This window comes from Protobothrops mucrosquamatus, unplaced genomic scaffold (assembly GCF_001527695.2).
Source record: "Protobothrops mucrosquamatus isolate PMUCROS unplaced genomic scaffold, P.Mucros_1.0 scaffold453, whole genome shotgun sequence".
Taxonomy (NCBI): Eukaryota; Metazoa; Chordata; class Lepidosauria; order Squamata; family Viperidae; genus Protobothrops; species Protobothrops mucrosquamatus.
Window position 1 is genome coordinate 309406 of NW_015386776.1, and position 21265 is coordinate 330670.

At 41.1% G+C, this 21265-nt stretch overlaps 2 protein-coding genes across 2 annotated transcripts in view; one reads left to right on the top strand and one right to left on the bottom strand.

Moving 5' to 3' along the window:
* LOC107287888 (lipopolysaccharide-responsive and beige-like anchor protein) overlaps window positions 1–21265 on the top strand; it is a 275476-nt gene that overhangs the window by 115099 nt on the left and 139112 nt on the right. The window contains exon 17 of the mRNA XM_029284234.1: window positions 592–728. Within this exon, the coding sequence (XP_029140067.1) occupies window positions 592–728 (137 nt within the window). The remainder of the gene's footprint in view (window positions 1–591; window positions 729–21265) is intronic.
* Window positions 4139–5218, bottom strand: MAB21L2 (mab-21 like 2). Its single transcript, XM_015816444.1, has one exon. It carries the CDS (start codon window positions 5216–5218, stop codon window positions 4139–4141), a length of 1080 nt encoding a protein of 359 aa, XP_015671930.1.

Sequence of the window (21265 nt, forward strand, 5' to 3'; positions counted from 1 at the left end):
CCCCGAGCTGTACTAGCCATGTATGGATAGCTTGAAACATATTTAACTGACAGATGAAACACAGTATCCTTTTCAGTTTCTAGCACTGTGTATTTAACTTTTGAATGTATATCTTGGCTGTGAATATAAATAAAACCTAGCAGGGAATCACAGCTTTTTAAAATAGTTCCTTCCTTCCTTCCTTCCTTCCTTCCTTCCTACCTACCTACCTACCTACCTACCTACCTACCTACCCACCTACCTACCTACCTACCTAAGACATTTGGTTCTGAAGCATTTCAAAGTTTTCAGGGGTAGAAAATGAGATGATCTAACAGCCACCTAGATGGGCATACATAATCACTTCTATTGCTTGCAGCTGTACTTGTTCAAATCTTTGGCAATCCAGCATTGCAACAAATGCATTGCATGTGTTCCTGGAGTGTATATAAAAATGTCCTTTGTTAGAGGCAGCTTGTTTTGTAAAGGGTGGGCTGGATTGGTAGAATAAAAGAAGTAACATGCATGTGTATTTAGAAAAAAATCGTGCTTGTTGTTCAGCTGATGGCAAACAAAGTGCTGGACTGTGTGTGCTTTTCTTTTCTTTTGTAGGTCCTGTTAGTATGTGTACACCAGCTCAGCTCGTGGCCCCTTGTGTAGTAGTGAAAGGCACTCTGTCCATCACCACCTCTGAAGTGTATTTTGAGGTAGATGAAGAAGAGCCCAGTTTTAAGAAAATTGATCCCAAGGTAAGAGATCACTGACTCTCTCTCCCTCCCTTTAAAAGACAAATAATAAGTAATCTTTCCATCAAGCCTTTTCTGCCCATTGGCTATGTTTTTCGGTCCTTGATTTAGCTGAAGTAGAGCTCTCATATATGTGAGTCTACTTAAGTATGAAATATATTACTTCTAAGAACCTCTGTTAATTACCTCAAGGCAGAACCCTCCGGGGAGATGCCTGAAATACAATTGCTTGAAAACAAGAAAATGGGTAAAATATATTAAATTAGCAATACTGCCCCCTTGATATCTGTATTTTGACTTTGAAATTCCTTGTACATGTTCCGAAACCATGATTCTTGTACATTTGTGCTGTACAGTTCTGCTTAAGCTTTTCTTAAATATACTGTAATCTCCAAATGCAAAAGTAAATTCCATTTCATTGCTTCACAAAAGCGCACCTCTCCTTATAAATGTAAACTTATTTCTTTAAAATATTCATGTTTTTCATAATATTAGAAAGTATTACTGAACATGCAGTCTTTTTAAATGTGCTTTATTACAGAAATAATGTTTGTTTTTTATATAAGAGAGATTTGCAGTGCTTTCTTGAAGAAAATGGAACACAAAACTGTATGATCTAATGTATGCAGATTGTGTCTATATAGGCAACTAACTGTTTCACTAACCCCTGCAATTTTATTGTTCTCTATGAATATTTTTACAATATGAATAGTATCATTTATGAATTCTTTAATACCTAGTAGAAAGTAATTCTTAAACTTTTTTTAAAATTATACTTTTATATAGCATTGCACCAGCTAGTTTAAAATTATAAACTTATCAGAAGCATGTAAACTTTTCAAGCTAAGAGTAGTGTACATATAAGAGCTTCAGTTTAACTGCAGTTTATTTGCGTGCTAATTTATTTTAAAAGTAAATATGCAGCCATCTTTAATAAAGAGACAGAATGCTTAGTTTACCTTTACCTCATTATAGTATTAAAAACTTCAGTATACATTATTTTAGAGTAAGCTATATGTATTTCCTTGCTGCTTTGAAATAACTTCTCTCCTAGTAAGAGAGAAGTAAACTGGTATTAGGTTTACAATATTACTTTAAAAACAAATATGAGCCAGACATCTTAAACTGATGGTAGTTATAGAATGTAGAAAAGCAGCCAAATGTATTAATTTATATGGAAATTGGGAAGTATTTGGGTTAGTGGTGGTGGTAGGATAAGCTCCAGGCTGTTGAGTTCTCTTTGTGGAAACTTTCTAAATCTTTTGTTGTTTGGGTTATGAAGTCATGCAGTAAAACAATGTTGTTTTCTTACAACCCTGGCATTTTCCCATGTCCCTTCTTTTTCTTTCCTCCCTCCCTTTTCCATATGCTGCGGATAAGTAAAACTTGAGTAGCCACACCCCTTCTTTCAGTACCAATCCTGCACTTGCTTCAAGCCTGTTTAATTAATAGGGTTTCCCAGTTTGGACAATTTAATTTTTCCGTGTATTTTTCTAAAATCTGGGAACAAAAAACCTTGTGACTGGATTTTTGAAGTAAAGCAGCTGGGAATATTGTTGTTACTGATAACATCAAAGTTTATATTCTTACTGAAAGCCTGTTCCTAACAAGATTCTTGAATTCTAGAGCATAGTCTTTATTCTGGTCTAGTGGAGTCTGTATGAAGGCTCAGTTCATTATAAGCCTTTAGCAGATTTGGACCATTTTTAGCCCAAAGACGTACTTTTGGGTTTCTTTTGCCTCCAAGTTGATACTACACAAATAAGCACATTCGCATTCAAGCAGGAAATATACGTAATATTTTAGAGCTTTATCATTGCACCAAAACTAATGCAATACTTTTTCATTTTCATTTTAGACTATTTTAGGCATACTGTTTATATGCAAAGACTAATCAACCCTTCCAAAGTAGTAAAAAAAAAAAAAACCCCACAAACTTTCTGTGACAATTTGTCTAAATAAAAAATGAAAGTAAGTTTTTTTAAGGGGGCAACAAAACTTTCAGCTTTGTAAGGCTACAATTCTTTTCATACTTATTCGGGAGCAAGCCACTTTGATGTCAATGATAAACTTGCAATAGGTTCAGGATAAACTTAGAAAAATTCCAGTAGTAAAGGATCTCTATAGATTAGATAGATATGAACATTAAAATTTGCTTGTACAAAACCTATAACTCTCAAGTTTGACTCCTTCAGAAGAGAGAAATCATATTTAAAACACATGAAAAATTCTTTCTGAATGAAGATCATTTTAATATGGAAATCAGTGTCAGTTGTCTTGGGGAATGAGCCTAAAAAATGGTTCCCATCTTGTTTCATATGCATATATATAAATTCAGTAAAACTATGTAGAAAAGAAAATTTCCTAGATTTCCTAATTTGTATATTTAGGGTTAATTCTACACAGCCTTGAAATTCATGTAATATTGAATATTATATTATGTATATGCAAGAAAAGGCAGAAGGATAGATAAGTGAAGAAAGAAAGAGCTTATATTCTACAAAGAAAGGGAAGTTATATCAACTTGTAAAATACAATTAAAAAACTAATGGCTGCCTGGGAGAAAAAAACAGCTACATAAGGATCCAGAGTTGTTTTACAACAGAAACATTTCCCTATTTGGATAATTTGTTTGGTATCAGTTAGAAACATTCAAAATATGTTATAATTTGTAAGTGGAAAAAAATCTATCTTAATTGCCCTTCTGCTTTTCCTTTTAATTTTCTGCTTAAGAAGTAAAATTCTTTGGTGCAATCACCTCTTAATTGCCGATCTTTGGAATAAAGAGACACGAAGGCAATGGAAAGTTAAACTCGATTTTTTTTATTTTTCGTGAGTTTTTTAAACTGCTTTCAACAAGTCAGATTTTAAGCAAATGGTAGGAAGGGAAAGAAGTGCATTATAGTCTTGTGTCATTGGCACTGGAATACATTTAACACCAGTAAACTTTTATAGCGATGACTCTTTCCCCCTCCTTTTTTTTCTCTCTTTGTTTTGGGGGCTTCTGGTTTTTTTTTCTTTTCTTCTTTTAATTTATTTTGTTTTCTTTCCTGAACTCTTTTCAAGAAAGAAAATCGTACATCTAGTTAAATAATGTTGTTTTTTCACTTGGTGACAACATTCAGGCAAACGGAAGGAGAGAGAAAAGAGCCGACGAAGAGAAGGGAGGGGGGGGCCCACACACACACGCACACACGGAGGATTCAGGGCGAGGAGGGGGGGGAAGAAATGTACCTCGGGTTTTGGCTCGGCTGTCGCCAAGTCCTTTCGCTGCCGGGAGAGCCTTGTCTTTTTAAGGTCAGTTTAGGAAAAGGGGAGCAGCGGAGGAGCAGCAGCAGCGCTCTTCAGTCCTTGCGCTCGTCCGTCCGTCCCTCCCCCCCGTGCCAGAGTTTGCAAAGGAGCCCCCGGGCGCCCTATAGCTTGTCCAGGCTCTTGGGGTTGGTGAGGATCTCCCGGGCCAGGCGCCAGGTCTGCTTGGCGGCGCTCTCCAGGGCCGAGTGGGGCTTGCCCTGAAAGAGGTCGAGGTTGGGCAGGAAGTAGTGCGGGCAGCGGCGGCACTGCAGGCAGGAGATGAGCTGCAGGAGGATGCCGTTGAGGCGGTCGCCCAGGCAGGCCTCGTCCCAGTCGGTCTCCCGCGGGTGCTTCTCGCACTCGTAGAGCAGCAGCGTCTTCATGTGGTAGTTGTTGAGCGGCTGGCCGGGCAGCTCCAGGTGCCGGTCGCGCAGCGTCTTGAGCACCGAGAGGCACTTGTTGCGGCAGCCGCCCAGCAGCAGGCGGTTCTCGGCCTCGCCGAACTGCAGCACCCAGGCGTCGCTCTCGGCCGAGCTCTGCTTGCCCGTCAGCGAGTAGCACTCTTTGGAGAGGAGGTTGAAGCCCTCGGCCTTGACCTCGGCCACGCGGTTGGGTCCCGGCCAGGGGATGTGGGGCAGCGGCCACTGGGCCGCGCTGCGCGGCCAGATGCCGGTGCACTTGAAGGCGGGCGTGATCTGCACCACGTAGCGCTCGCGGATGCGCAGCTTGACCTCGCTGGTGTCGGCGATCATCTTGACCACGTCGCGGTAGCTGCACTTGTCCACGGCCTGCGCCACCAGCGTCTGGAAGCGCGAGCGGATCTTGCGCGCCGACAGGTAGCCCGAGGCGGTGATGAACTCCACCCACAGCGACATGCTGCGCTTGCGGCCGTCGCTCAGCTTGAGGACGGCGCAGCCCGGCAGCGAGCCGTCGTCCACGAAGTTGAAGACGCCCATCTGGTTGAGGTAGAGCACCACCTCGAACTCGGTGGGCGAGATGACCTCCAGGCCCTCGTAGCGCGCGTCGATCTCGCTCAGCGAGCTGATGAAGCGCGGCTCCTGCACCTCCACCTCCTTCAGCACGTCGGACACGACCTTGCACACCTCGCGGATGGTCTTGGCGATGGCCGCCTTGCGGGCCTGGCACCGCTCCGTGTAGTACTTATTCAGCTGGTAGACTAGCTTGGCTTGGGCGGCGATCATGTTGGGGCACACGTCCGGGCTGTACACCGGGCTCTCGCAGTACGTTGACGGATCCAACGCCGCAGCCGCCGTCGTCTCCGTGCGCGCGGGCAGAAGGCAAGCCCGCTTCGCCCGGTCGCTGCCACCGCCGAGGAGGGGAGGGGGGAGGGAAGGCCGTCGGGACCCGCGCCGCCGCCGCCGCCGCTGCCACCGAGCGGAACGGGCAGCCGGCAACCTCCTTCCTCCGGCGCCGAAGTTTGGCGCTTCCTTTACATCGGAGCTGCGCCCAGTTTATGGCCCGCTCGGCTTCGAAGGGGCGCCGGTTCTTCACTGGAAAACTCCTTCCTTCTTCCCCGCTTGGGGGGATTTGATTTTCCGCAGCTAACGTGAGCGGCGAGCGGCCAAGTTCTAGATCGACGGCGCGGACCAGAGGGGAAGGCTTAGGCGCCCGTCCTCTTTCCCTCCTCCTCTCCCTCTCGCCTACTTCAGGCCGTGGCGGCGCCGCTGCTTTGCTCGGTCGCGTTGCTTTTTTCTTCCGGAGGCCTCGGCTGAAGAACTCGCCCGAAGGCGACCTTCCCGCCGCTGATTCCGGGCCTGCTGCTCGTCAAAGTTCTGAAGTTTAAGTCCAGCTTTAGGCCGCCTTCGGGATTTCCCCTTTGTTCAAAAAAAATATGATTACAGGTAAACCTTCCGCTTGGTCCCGAATATATTGTCTCGAGCAGCAGGAAGGGCTGTGCGTGTGGATGCACTTTTCCGCTTTCCAGGATTTCTCTCTCCCCCCCCCCTCCCGCCGCTTTCCGTTTCCTTCCCCCTCCCACTTTTGGAACTGGATGCAGCCGCTCTTATTACTTTCCTGCGCCTCGCGTCCTCTCCCGGCGCGGACGTCTGGAGGGCTCTCTGCCTTTGCGGAGAGGGTCGTTTAGTTTATGAATGGTCCCAGGGCCCTGCTGAAGGGAGGCGTGGCTCGAGAATCCTACAATCGCCGCCAGAGCTGTCAGAGGGCCAGCCAATCGCCGGGCCGAGCCGCCTCCACGGCTGCTGCGGGGCCCGCCACGATTGCAGATGCTGAGGAAGGAGGCAGGGAAAGAGAGGAAGAGTCTGGAAAGATGCTTAAGGCACACGCGTGGGATTTTAGGCACGTCTGTGGGAACGACCAGGCACCTTACCCCGCTGCACCCTGTCTCCCAGTTAGTTAAAGGCCAGGAGAGAGAGGGCACCTCGCTCCTTCTCTCAATGGGAGGAGGAGAGGGAGAAATTAGGAAAAGTTGCTATTGAAGACGTTGCTGTGAGTAGTAATGCAAGATCTCTGCTTGCCCTCCTGGGATGTTCAAGATGCAACTGGAGGGTTTGCGGTTCCCGTTTAGAATGAAAGGTTTCTACTCTACAATGGATAGCAAGACAGATTAGTAAAGTACTGAACATGGCAGGAAAAGAAAAAAAAAATAAGGAAGAGGTATATTATGAAAAGAAGGAAAAGAGTAGGTTTCACACATATGAACACACATAGATTTACACATTAGTACTTTTACAGCAGGAGCGTTGCGATTCTTCTCTAAATCTATTGCTGCTCAACAACTCCAGAATTTGTGAAAATGAACCAGTTATAGAAACCAATTAGGACACTTGATTATCCAACCGAAAACAGTGTTTGGCTTAAAATTAACGATACCCGTGCGATACACCTAATGTATACTGTTGCAAAATGAACCATCAGTAGGTATGGTTTAATATCAGATGTTTCGAATTTAGAGATTGGCACATATTATATTTGTAGTTACAAATGGAATTCCTGCTGGACTCCAGCCAGCGATCTCAGAGGCAATTGTTTAACAATTATCACATTTCAGTATCTCGAGATTTATTAGTTTTTTCCTCTCAAAGGGCCAAGACAAATATTTATTCTTAAGTGCCAATGTAAGCGGGTCAGCCGAGGCTTCCACGCAAAAAGCTTTGTGCTTAATCGTAAATAAATAGTAAACTATTTTAGAGAAAGGGAGAGCTAAGTGAAAGTACTGGCTCTTTTCTGAGAAAAAAGTTCATTCGCCACTAAACCCCCCCCCCCCCGCATTCCAGTAGATACTTACAGAATTCTTTAATATTTTGGGGAAATCTTCAGTGTCCAATAGCCTATGCGTGAGCAAGATATATCTTATTTTCTAGTTGGGCGCTAAATAGGTGACATACGGGATATGTGTGCGCACACTTGTATTTCAATTAAAAACAACGAGATTTTCGGATCTCAGCAAACAGCAACAACAATAATTTTCAGCCGCGTTGCGGGAACCCTTTGTTCTCTCCGAGGCGCTTGGAAATAAGCAATCCCGCATTTCTGGGATTTTGGAATTGCTATGACTTGAAGGACAAGGGAGGCCAAGTCTTGCCTCTCCCGTGATCTTCTCCGTTCGTCCATCCCATCGGGTGTTAGTACTGAGTAGGACCCAGCGGCCGGTGGGCACCGGGGGGGGGGGGCGACCAGTGTTCTCCAGGGCACCGGGTCTTATTTGGAAAGCGCTCCATTGGCAAGGCGGCGCACCGGTTGCTCCCAACAATCCCTTCCCCCCCATCTCTCCGTTCAGTCCGCTGCTCTGGTTCCCCGTCCGGTTGCCTTTCGAGATCTTTTTTTTGGGGGGGGGGCCGTGAAGAGCGGGCTTCCCCCACTTCTGAGGTTGTCCGTGGAGCGGGCTGACGGAGAACTGGGTAGCCGGGACCGAAAACCGGGTTTGCGAGAGGCCATAGCCTTCTGCATCCCGCTAGAAACCATCGGTGGCTGTTGTACGGCAGCACCTATCGACTTGCCCAGTCCAGCTGCGGTGGTCTCATGTCTCAAGCACTCGGCCCTGGGTGGTTTTTTTTTTTTGTAAAGCAGGAATTGCTTCCAGCGGAGGCTTTTCCCTCTATTTTTTTACCATACGTTTCTCCTCCCTCCCTCACCTCCCCTCAAAAATAGAGGGACCCGGGGGGGGCAAGGTACAGTTTAAGATCTTATCTGGCCAGGAGTAGAAACGGGCTCGGGCACAAGGCGGGAGGCAAACGGCTTCCTCGACGACATCTGCCGTCTCGTGGCGCAGGCTAGATTGCCCCCCTTGGAACCCGCGCCTTTCCGGAGAGGCCAAGGAAACAAACCCCGGCCAAGCCCAAGGGCCTCCGCACCCGAGAGGGCCCCAGCCCATCCGCGGCCGCGTCTCCGCTGGCCGCGCCGGCTACTTAGAGGTCCCCCAGCTCGGTTTCCCAGCGGCTGTGTCCCAGAGCCGAATTACGCTCGGGGGGGGGGCGGCGGCCTTCCCGAACCTTCCCCCCGGGGCTCCTGCCAGGGAGAAGGCGCGGGTTGGCAGCTTCAGCTCGGCGCCAGCCTCCTTTCTCTTCGCAGGCCTCGAGTGGATCCCCGCTGTTCTCTCGGTTTGAGGCTTCCCCACCTCACTCTTTCTTCCCCGCCGCCCCGTCTGAGGTCGATGCTCTTGTAAATAATAAATCAGTTGGAAAACAAAAGCCGCTCGGATTTATGGTCCGAAGCGCTAATTAGAAACATCATTTGAGCAATAAACTTAAACACTTTCGAGCAAATAATGCCTGAGGAAAAGAGGGGGGGGGGAGCGAGCCAGTGAAGCTGGTCCTCGCCTCCCGCGGCCGGGCCCTGGTCAGGCTTTTTAAGAGCCGGGGACGGAATTTTTGAGGGAGGACTGTGAGAGGGAAGATGGAGGATTTCTCCAGCGGAGGTTGCGGGGACCTGTCGAAGGAGCCGAAGACCCTAAGGAAGGCTGCCGAAGAGCCGTCCCGCTCGCCTCAGCCGCCTGGGAATCGACGCGTCCGTCAGCAGCTCCTTATTGGGATCTTAAGCCGCTCGTCCGCCTAGGCCAGGGGTAGGCAACCTCGGCTCTTTTATGACTCATGGACTTCAACTCCCAGAATTCCCGACTCGGGAATTCTGGGAGTTGAAGTCCATGAGTCATAAAAGAGCCGAGGTTGCCTACCCCTGGCCTAGAGGAACTGAAGCTCCTGCTTGGCGTGAGGGCGAAGGAGGCGGCGGGCCAGCGTGCGGGGTGCGCGCAGAGTCTCTGGGCAGGGGAGGCTCCCTCCAGGTGAAAAGCCACTTGAAGGCTTCGGCCGATAGAACGGCGTCTCCTCCCGTTACAATCCGTCTCCTCAGACCCGAGTTAACGAGGCGGGGGGAGGCCGCGATCCCGGAGGCCTGACGGATTCGTTAGGGGAGGCTCGCGGGCCATTTTCTTTTGACGGCGAAAGCGCGGGTTGGGGATGGTCTAACTCTCCAGCCGGGCAGGGATGCCGTTGCCCTTTCCTCGTTTTTCCAGCGCACTCCCCCCCCCGCCCCTTTCAAGGCCGGCTGAGGAGGAGGTAGATTTCGTCCTTGGCGTTGAACTGGCCGGAAGAAACCGCCGGAGAGCCTCGAGGGCGGGAGGAGAGAGAGAAGGGCCGAGGAGTCGGGGGTGGGGGGCGGCTTTACTCCGCTGTGCAGAGAAGGAGCCTCGTGCACGTGGCTTATTCTCGTAAAGCAAATGGGGAGGAGGGGTTCTTTTTGTTGCCCTACGGGAGTGGGGATAGCAGAAGGACGCGCCTTGCCCGCTATTCAGCTCCAGTTGGCTTTGGATTTTAACGCGCTTTCTTCTCCGAGTGCACGTACCAAGCCAGATCTCCATTTCTGGAGGCTGCTTCTAAGCAACTTTGCCTGAAAGAAAAAAGGAAGGGAGCCCACTTTGGACCGTGGACAATTCATGCCCTCCCTTTGAAGAGATGGCTGACTATCTATCCTCTTCAGTCAGGAATTAATGTGATATACTTTGGGGGTGGTTGAGCGGTGCAGGTAGAAATATTCAGCGCACTCTAACCAAGAAGCATCTTTTGGGCTTACCGAAAATGAAAATGAAACCGAACATTTGATCTTCCAGACAGTTAGCTTAATTGTTACTCCCTCTTTTAATTTTCCAGGAGATCTTTTTAAACCTTCTTGCTCAAACATTCTCTGGGCTTCCCTTGATAGAAGATCAGTCTGGAAAACGGAATGGATGGTTTTTTGCCTGTCATTTTCATACATTTCATACTCTGCTGATGGAGCTTGAATGGCTGCAGAGAGAGTATAAATCGGAAAAGATGTGATTCCGGATTGCGCCTTGTGTTTCCCAATGGTCAGACTAAATGAATGGGTCAAGTACACAGGTCCAGAGGAATTGCAGCTATTAACCCTGTTTCCATTTTGGATGGATCTTGGTTTTGCCTTGTGCTCCTGAACTGAAAGCTCTGCTTATTAATGGCTTTTGTTTGTGTATTTGCTTTATATTTGCAAAAAGACCCTTTTTATTTAATTATGAATGAGAGCTAAAAAAAAAAAAGGCAAGCAATACAAACACACACAAAAAGTTGAAATGTGGATGGCCCAGTAATTAACGTGACTGCCCAGTGATTTAGAGTGCTATATTTATGGGAAGGTTTCTCTTCCTTAAATTCCCTGCAGGATTGTTTTGTTTTGTTCTAGTGATATATTGCCTTTCTCTGATATCAGCCTTAAGGTCTTTGAGGTAAAACTTTTATGATGTTTGTGGCTAACACTATCTTTATTTATATAATTCACGTAATTGTTCTTACAATATTATGTTAATGACTGTGAACTGAAACACTATACTAGGAAGTGAGTCCAATGGAAATTAATCTGTCTAACTTCCATAAAAGGGCAATTTTCATTTGACTATGAATTACATGATACACAAGTTCATATTTAACTTTAATGAAGGTAGAGAGCCAAATATTTTAGTTGCATATGTTTCCGTATACTTGGAATAGAATTCTTTCTTTTTAAACAGTTGTAAGTTACCATAGTTCACAATTCGAGCAAGTCACTGCAGTTATTTAAAGAATTAATTTTCAATGAATTTGCAATATTTCCAGAATAGACTAGTTTTTTATTCTGGTTTATTCATGTATGGTGCATAATTATAGAGATAATGTGATTACAGTGTATTTCTATACATGTTTATTATTAAGGGGATCTCAGTTTACAGCCATACCCAAAATTGTGCTGGCTCTAATCAGTTAATTTGAAATGAATGTGGTATTTAATATCTCCATATCGTTATATAATTATTGTTTATTATATTACCTTATAAGCCATGGATTGCCTGTTAGTCTGATTTATGCATGATTGCGGACTTCGTGGATTTTTCAGGTTTTCTGATAATTTCGGTATTTATTTCATTTTGTACAAACAGTAGCTGTGATATGTGAAGAATAACTTAGATGTATATATTTAAATAAAAGGGGTATATTTTTAGTATGCTTCTCATTGCTTCATTGCTGTGTTTTCTAGGAATATACTCTGTGATGAATCTTATTCCACAAATCATTCTGACTGGATTGTTCTATTCTCTAATAGACAAACAAAGCTGTAGAAAGTTGCATTTATGGCAAGCGTTTGATTAAATCAAACCTTGAGACTGCTAATTGAAATGAAATATTTCTGAACTGATATAATTTTTTATTATATTTGAACAAAAAACTCTGTTAGCCTTAATATTCAGTAAAGTAAAATTCTCAAAGAAATACTCTTAATATTTTGAAAAGAAATAATTGAGTTAGTCAACAAAGATTTAGGGGTGATAAGGTATTTGAAACAAGCTACATTTTTGCATGCTGCCAGCGCCATAGGAACCCCTAATCTCTTTGGTGATATTAAACAACATAGAGTTGAAAATGAAATAATCATAATCTCCAACCATAGATCAGCAATGCCAGCAGACAATATTAATTTTGTAGGTTGCTTCTCTTGAATAGGGTAATTTGATCTTTTAATTTGGTGTGGCCAGGTGAATAGCATATATTAGAAATTACAAGTTATTTAAAAATGTTTATAAAAACTTATGTATCTTTTAAAATGTATTACAATAACGAGATGAAAGAAAAATACCTGTTCACCCAAACACAATACAGAAGCTGTACGTGCAGTTTAATTTTGGAGAATAAAGGACTGGTGGAAACTTTTCTGTCTTCAGTATCTGAAACCAGGATGTAAAACAGCTGTCTTGGGCTATGTATTTAGTGGTTATGTCTGCCTGCTTCTTTTCTGCATCTCTCACCCCCTGCCCTGCACTCCAAATCTTCTTTTATTATCTATGGATTCTAAGGAGCCTTTTTTCTTTCTAACTGGTTTTGTCTACAGCGAAAGGTTAGGTTGGGTGAGTTTAAATCTACTGCAGATAGAGTGAAAAATCTTTTGATCTATGGCTATGACTCTTTTCAAATGATTTGCTTGCTGGGACTGGACACTGTCCATGCCTTTTCTCTTCAGTATCTGATAGGCACACACAAAGGATATGACATGCTACCAGATGCATAATTAATCATCACTTTATGTCTGTTGGGTTTTTTGTTGTTGTTGTTGTTACTCAATTAAATCTATTCTTGTAATTACTGTGCATTGACATGCACTGAAATGCATATTTTTATTTGTAATTTAATATATTTATTTAAGTGTTCTGTAGAATTTGGGGGAGGGCTCAAGCCACCTAAAATTGAGCTTATTATATTTCAGTGGAAAGACATATGCTTAATCTCCTTCATTGAATTTGACATTAAAAAAAAGTTTCACTTTACTTTTTTGTGCTTCTCCAAATGAATTATTATATAACTTAAATTGTTTATCTAATGTAATTTTGGGAAGAAACAGTGGGCTTAATTCTGCCCCAAAGCAGTTGTATAGTAATGTAACTTGGTGTTCTGAAACATTTTAGTCTTCTCTATATTATCTAAAATACTAGGTTTTATTTGTTTGAGGGAAGTTGATACAGTCATCTCTGTTGGATACAACAGCATTACATTTTGTTGTTGTTGTTACTGTTGTTGTTTCTTCTTTTTACTCCAGCATAGCCTTTTTTCACATACACAGTTGCCTTGAGATGTTTTCTCTACTACAGCTTCAAGAGGTAGTCCTTTGCCAGGCTCAATTAAGATATCTTTAAAGTCTAAACATTGGGGTCAAAGTATCTCAGGGGTGCATCTCTTATAAGATATTCTGATTATACTTCTAGACTGGCCAGGAAACTTTATTTCTTTATTACAATAGTTTATAAAGTGACATAACTCCCAAAACAGCCTAATAGGGTAAAAGCAAGGATGTGTAGTGCTTTGAATTTAAATCATAAGGGTGCTTTGGACTGTAATCACATAATATTGAGAAAATGTGGGTTCAAGTTAAGAACAGATGGACTGGGTACAGCAATGTGCTTTGGAGTGGGTCTGGTATGTGGTCTGTTTTCTTGGCAACTATTTCAGAGTGGTTTGCCATTTTCTTTCCCTGGATTTTTTTTTTTAATGATTTTGCAATCTCGCTAAAAACTTGGTGTTCTCTGGAAGTGACCCATCCAAACCTAACCCTCCATAGCCTCTGGGTCTAGACCAGATAGGATACATGCTTCTACCTGTTCAGATTAAAAGCAATATAAACAATAATAAAAATAAAAATTAGAGTTGTAATACAAAACACTACTTTAATAATAAGGCATTTCAAATTCTATCATCCTTTCTAGAGAACAGTTGATGGTAATGCAGGATGGAAAAAAATCCCGTTGAGTGGTCTACTTGTAATTGTCACTTGTCTTCTTCTCATTGTCTTGAGAGATCTTCCCCAGAAAAACATTGATGGTAATGGTCTGGTAGAGGTGAGGTTGGGAAAGTCAGTGTGGAGCAAGCTCTTGTGATATTGATTGCCTACCTGCATTCTTTTCTCTTCAGGGACAACCTGCTACAAGGGGAAAGATCTTCTGTCCATCTTAGGGTCTGCTTGTAGAATCCTTTCCACATAGACACATATCTGGCATCTACGTTGATCTCCTTTCAGTATGAGGCTAAAACAATCCCCTTCTCCCATAGTAAATAGTAAACTTTAAGTGACTGTGTCCTGGGTTAGTGTTTTTATGAATTCTCCTTATATTCTTTTCATATTAATTATTAATGTATTTAATTGTATTTATTCTTGTTAATATTTTCACAGTTTTATTTTTTTAAATTTGCCACAATTTAGTTCTTGGGTAGATTATTAACTATTATTGCTTAATCTTTGCACACTCAAAATGTATATACGTATATTTGTGAAGAAGAGCCCAGGCAGGAAGCTACATCTGGCTCTGCTAAGTAGCTTGATTAGCATGACACTGGGTATACCATGAGAATAGTTCTTCCTGAGATACTGAGGTGACTACTGGGAAGTGCACCCAGATATAAGCAGTTATCCCTTCTGGCATCCTTGGGAACATGTAGAAACTCCTCAAAATGCTATCAGGGCTCAGTTGGATTGCAAGGAAATGGCTCATATCTTATACCAATATGAACAGAATAATATCTTGAACAGAGCTAAATGTCTGTAGAGATTCTCAGTCATCCAGTTAATATCACCTTTGAAAAAATACCTTTGAGACTTGAACAGAACTATTTGTACTCTGACTATTAAATTAGAACAGCACGGAAAACCAAGACAGTTGGTTCTTAGTAGTTTTTGAACATTTAAAAAAAATTAAATAGTCTCTTGTTTTTGTATTGCAAAGTAGATTACTATAACTATATGAAATAAAGTAATGGCCTTTTGTAAGCAAAAGGTCATCTTAAAATGGATGTCCTGGTATTGTAACAAATAATTGACATTCTGTTTAAATTGCAGTCCTATACTCTTCTGGGAATATGTTTTATTTAACTCTGTGAGATTTATGGATGAGTATACATGCATAGGATTGCACTATAAATAAAGTAGCTAAGAAATAAACAGCAGTGAGCCCAGTGGATATTATTTTCAAGTAATTCCGTGTAAGATTGTATTATAGACTAGCAAGTTTATGAATTTGTTGCAGTAAAAATCTACTTATATTTTCTAACTTATGGAAAATAGTGTCAATTTAACATTTCAGGAAGACAATAACATTGCTGTCCTGTGCATTAAGTTTTACATAATCAATATGTTTAGCATATTTTAATTCTGCCATCTCTTCTTAGGGAAATAACATGAGGCAGTCTGTGGACAACCAAAATACAAACTTGATAGAAAGGAACTTGATATAGCTAAGACATTTTGTGAATTTGTTTTATCGCACTTCACTTCAAAATTTATGAGGAGGGCAACTTAGTGGTGCTTAAATTGTGTGTTCCAGGGCTTGCCCCCACTGATAACACCCTTGCTGGCGTGAAAGTGCAATGCAAATTATGACAGTTACAACCTTCTGTTTTGTTTAACCTGTCAATGAATTTCCTGACTCATTGTAGAGGGCAGTGGTGTGTTCAGCCAGTCCAAATACCCTTAAACTTAAAAGGTCAGTTTTCTACAGGCAAGCCTAGTCAGAGCCTAATTGATGAGGAGGGTAGCAAGACAGAATTTACTGTTCTGTTGGCTAGTTTCATATCGTTAGGTTGTCCTGAAAGCATCAGGCAGACACAGCCTCTTTCATGTAAGTGCTGACCCTAGACAGGAGCTGACAATCAAAGGAAGCAGCCACAGGAACCAGTGCAAGTATGCTATTGATTTTTCAGTTAGGTCTAAGTAGTTTGTAGTATGGGTAATGGGGGACAAAGGCAGGTATGTCATTATCAATGAGCTCCAGAACAGTAGCAACAAGCTTCCCTCATATTTCCTTCAACACTGACAGCATACATCCAGAAGTGGTCAATAAATTGCCCAATCTTTTGCTGACAAACGATTTGGAAAGAATGGGGGCTGGGGCAGTTGGGAATGGGAACCAAAGAATTAAACTTTTTTGCTTGGACTTGATAGCGGCTTAGAAAAGAGAGAAGAAAAAAAAGAAGTCAGGAAGATCTTGGTGTCAGGCCTTGGAAATGATCAGGCTGCATTCTTTCTAGAATAAATATAATGCAGGCAGTGGATTTCAACATCTTTTTGTCATTTTGTGCTTTGCAGCACATCAAATGTAAAAGGGAAAGCTGTAATTTAAATTTTCAAAGGGACAATGTAGTATATGGAAGTTGTTCTATGACTATGTTTTTGATATATATGGAAGTAAGGTTATATTGAATATATGTATGAAGTCATTATTTTGCTAATAGCAATAAATAAATAACTTGTAAATAAATAGAGGTTAACGTATAAGCATTTCATAGAGCTATGTTTAAAACACCTGAAATGGTTTTTATTAAATTAGTTTTAGTGTGCACTAAACTACAATAGTGGCACTGCTATCATATATTTTCGTTTTAAGATATAAATTGAAATTATATCATATGTCTGCAAAATATTTTTTTAATAAAATGAGATTTATTGCATTTAATTGACATAATATCTTATCTTTCTAGCTGATTGAAAATACTAAACTGTTGTGCTAAACTAGCAGTGTGCTCGGCTGAATAGGATAGGCTATGGGCTATAAGAAAAGGGTAGAACCCTTCTGTGTGCTGACTTCTATCTTTGGAAACTTCCTGAACAGTTTTCAAAATCTCTTAGCCCTCCTGGGTAAACTAGTTAGGAAACCCAACTAGATGAGTTAATTCTACTTTATTATATGGGTACATTAACATAATCTTGCAAGTCTGAATGTACAAACTTACTAACCCTAACCCTAACACCAGAACAATTAGGGATGGTTCTTGCTATGTTGCTTCCTCTTGGCCACTAATCTATTGGGGGCTTCTGTCTCTCTTATCTGATTGTTTCCTAGGAAGCTTCTGTTCCCCTTGTCCCCCAAGGTCATCCACACATTCCATTGTATCATGTTTTCCATATTTTTTCCAAATTCCAAATCATGGCCTATTCCATTCCCTCACATTTCATAAAGATTTGGGTACCATTTTCAAGGACAGTTTTTAAAGAGAAGTGGAAATAATTTCCAGTATCCCATCAGTGTTAGTCATGGACACAACAAATAGTACATTTGGACTTAAATGAAAAATTTAGCATGTTTAAATTAAATACTGAAATTGAAATAATTTTATTGTTACTCCTTTTTATCTATATTATTGAAATATACTTGCAAGAGTAACTATTAGGTATAAATGTATTACCAAAGTTGCATATGCTTATATTTAAAATAAAATACTGAAATAAATTAGATGATTGTTTTGAAAAAAGGTAATTAACCCAGCATAACACTGAATTATCTCTTTGAACAGATATTTGAATATGATTTAAAATTAGAAATAGAGGCTGGTTTTTACTTATCTTATTTTCACAACTGCAAATATATTCCTTTTAAATTGCATCACAGCTTTGAAATCTCATTAACTAAATTAAATAATTTTACAGTACTAAAAACAAAAAAATGTATATGTCTGTATTTCTGTCCTAATTTCTGATACGGATCTTATTGTTAGGATAACCATGAAAAAAGTTGTTCTTTTTTTAAAAAAAAAAAACACTTTCTGTTTGTGTAAGCATCTACAATTAATCTTTAGGAAACAGTTTTAAAATAATTGTATTTGGATCGATTGAAAGAGGCATATTGTACATTTAATAGTCCTTTAATCAATGTAAAAGATGGAAAGATTTGATTGAGGCCAAACTTAAGATCTTGAGAGAACTAAAAACAGAAAACTATCATTCTAGTTCCGGATCAGGTTCTTTTGCTGTCTTTGCAATATGCCACTGACATACTTTGTTAACGCTGCAAAAGGAGATGCAGAAAGGGAACAAATTAAATTTTCATGACGGAAAACCCTAATCAGCAGTGACAGCGTAAGAGAAAGATGATTGCCACTTGGTCATTGTAGAAAGGCACTTAGATATGGTGTCAGTGCTTCTGTTAATGATGACTAATGTCTTTCTTGGAACCAACACACATTTGAACATTGTGCTATAGCAGCCGAGGAACTGGAGTGGAGAATAGGTACCACAGATCTTCAAAACAAAGGTGTATGGATTGAATTGAATGCCCCCAGACATATTATCCTATAAATACAATTTTAGAAACTTGTAGGACTCGTTCTTCTGCAGAGGACAGGGTATTTCAATCACCCAAATTAATGATCAGATTAAAAGTAAATTATAAACAAATTGAACAAAGCCTTGGCACTCCTGTGAACTATTTTTATCTCCATGTTGTATTCTGTATAAACCTGTCACACTTGAAGCAGAGAATTGTCAAAACCTTTACAAATGCTGAGACTTTAGCTTTAAAATATATTGGCACAAAGAAAAGCATTGTTTCTTTAGCTTTCCCAAAGTGAGACCTTAGAGTCAAGCATTTGCAATGCTTGTCATATTTTTCATGTAGTTTTTGCTAGCTTGACAAGTAGAGGACCATGATCATTACATTCAGACAGTACTAATTACTTTGAGATTTTTGTAGCCTTAGTACTATGTGAAGCTGCCAATTATGTGTGTTTCTGTGGCATTCTGTATGTTCATACGTTGCTGTAAGATTTCTTCAACATCCTAAAAAGGAAAACAAATAAAAATAGAAAAAGAATCCTAAAGAGGGAAAAATTATCATTATTATGTTAATATTACTTTCCCAAAGCTTATTTATTTTGTGTATGTGTGTGCGTGTGTGTGTATTACAATTTAGTAGCATTTGTTTTCTAACCTTTCGGCACTCCATTTTTAGTCTTCTTTCTAATGTGAAGCTTTATTTTATTTTCTCTATTTCTTTTCTCTCTTACCTCTCTATCCCTATCCCTAAATGCTACGTTTGCTTAGCTTCTATTTAGTTCTCTTTTCTAAACTCACATCAAAGATCTTTAATTTGGATCAGCATTCAAATTTACAACATAAATATCTTAAGCCTGATTTGCAAAGCATTCGGCTAATACACATCTCTGTGTTCAATTTTGTTTGCAATATTATCCCCAGAATCTCTTTGTTCTGTTGCAGTTCATAGTACGCAAAGCAGCTGATTCTAACAAAAAGTTCAAATGGTGGTCACAGCATGAATGACATTAGTATTGTGGTGTGGTTGTTTTTTCTTTTTTCTTTAAGGGTGGGAGAGCTTCTGTTAAGATTATGTGTGTTTCTAAAGAAGTACAGCCTGTGTTAATCACAGATTGGAAAATAAAAGCACCAATAATGTGATTTTTACATGCTGATGATGCAAAAATGGAAGCAGCTTTATCAAAGATGTATGATGAGATAAAACTGCAGTCTCTGCTGTACAGTTATAGTAATTATGACTAATGAACCGTCCAGCCTGGATGAAATGGCATGTCCATAGGGACCGTGTCCAATCAGTTGTGACTTATGCAAGCTGTAGAAAACATTGGTAGATTAGATTCAATATTATAATATGAAAGACACTATATTAACAATTTCATTTTGTTGAAGGAAAATGTTGGAGTAAGTAGCACTGATAGATGGATACTTAGAAAACAAAACACATATATTGAATTGCAATTATTGTTTTAACAGAATGTTCAGTAGATTATTTCCATTGAAAACTTTATTTATTTATTTATTTATTTATTACATTTATATAGCCAGTCATATTATAACAAACTCTGGACAGCTTTCAGTCAAAAATTAAAATAACATAAAACAATATTAAAACATAAAAATTCAAAACATATTAAAACTGTATTTTTTAACTTTAGGGTCTTGTGTGCTTAACTTTTTCTTGCATTGTAAATGCAGGAAAAACAATAAGTATATCAATATCTGCTTATGTTTCAAGTACTTGGAAATATCTCTTATTTTATGTGTAGTAATAGAGCAAATAATAGAACAAGACGAATTTGTCCTTTGAGCTTTTGAGCTTTTCTATATAGGGAGTCCTTCATTTGAGTTTTGAGTTTTTCTGTATGGATAATCCTTGCTTAACAACCATTTGTTCAGTAACCATTTGGAAGTATAATCATGCTGAAGAAAGGGACTTACAATCTGTGCCTGGAATTATGGCTATTGCAGTTCCTCCCCCCCCCCCACAGTCATGTGATCAAAGTTCAGGCACTTGGTAGTCTGCCCACACTTATGACTGGCCACAGGGGAGCTGCAACTACTCCTACCTGCCTATCTCCCCCTTCCCCATCTATGCCCTTAAACTTCCTGGGAAGTTCCAATGGCGCAGCAAAAGCAACCCCCACCCAAGGGCTGAACACCCAGTAAGCTTTCACTGTGATATACAAAGCAATTGCCTCTTGAAGTTCTAAACACTCAGGAGACTCTAAGGATGTGCAGTACCTACCCCCTCACAAAACCACCTTCCTCCACTCTGGAGGCTTACAGGGTGTTTGGCCTGGTGTGTGTGTGCTTTGTGCCCCTCTGTGGAAGTTTCCCAGGTGTTTGGCACTGCCTAAGTTTGGCACCTTTTTGCTGTGCTGCCAGATCAGGCTAGGGCAGTTACGGCAACACTGCACTCACTCCATGTTGTAGCACTCCATAACTTGTGCATGGCCTGTACCGGGGCTCCCCCTCCTCAGGCACCTCTTGCTCCACTGAAAACCCGCACAGTTGCTTAATGATCATGCCTGGAAAGTCAAGAGTGCAGTTGTAAAGTTGAGTCAAGTCACATGGTGATGACCACAATGACTTATGATCAAAATTCTATGCTCACTTGTAGTTGTAAGTCAAGGCCTATCTGTTGACATTTATGGTAAAGGTCAAATCTATAGTTAAATTATATACTGTGATATTGTCAGGCCCAAGTCCAGAGACTACATAAAGAAATCCAATCTTAATTTGCTTACACCTAATAGGCAGAAATTTACCAGACTAAAACTATAACTATATATCCTGAGAGATTGTAGGGTTTGGCTACCCTAAATCTCTTTGTCCCTCTTCCATCCAACTTAGGATCCTGCAGTCTCTTCATTTGGGCTTCTATCTGGAATGGCTTGCTTTTATGTAAGCCCACTATTGTTTACAAGTAATGTTTTATCACTCAGTGTGCTTTAATGATCTAGTTACGTTCTATTGAACCAACCATGGTTCATCACAAGGTATGAAAGCTTACTTTCCTGATAAGGATCCACAATCTAGTGGTCCACTGGAGTTTTGTAGTTTTATACACTTAAAGATTTAATTTTTGTCAACCATTTGAATTATCATCTCTTTTGGTTATAATTGGTGATTTCTAAAAGTGAGAAAGTTTGTATAATCATTGATTAATGAATATATTGATTATTCATAATGAAAAGTATAGCAGG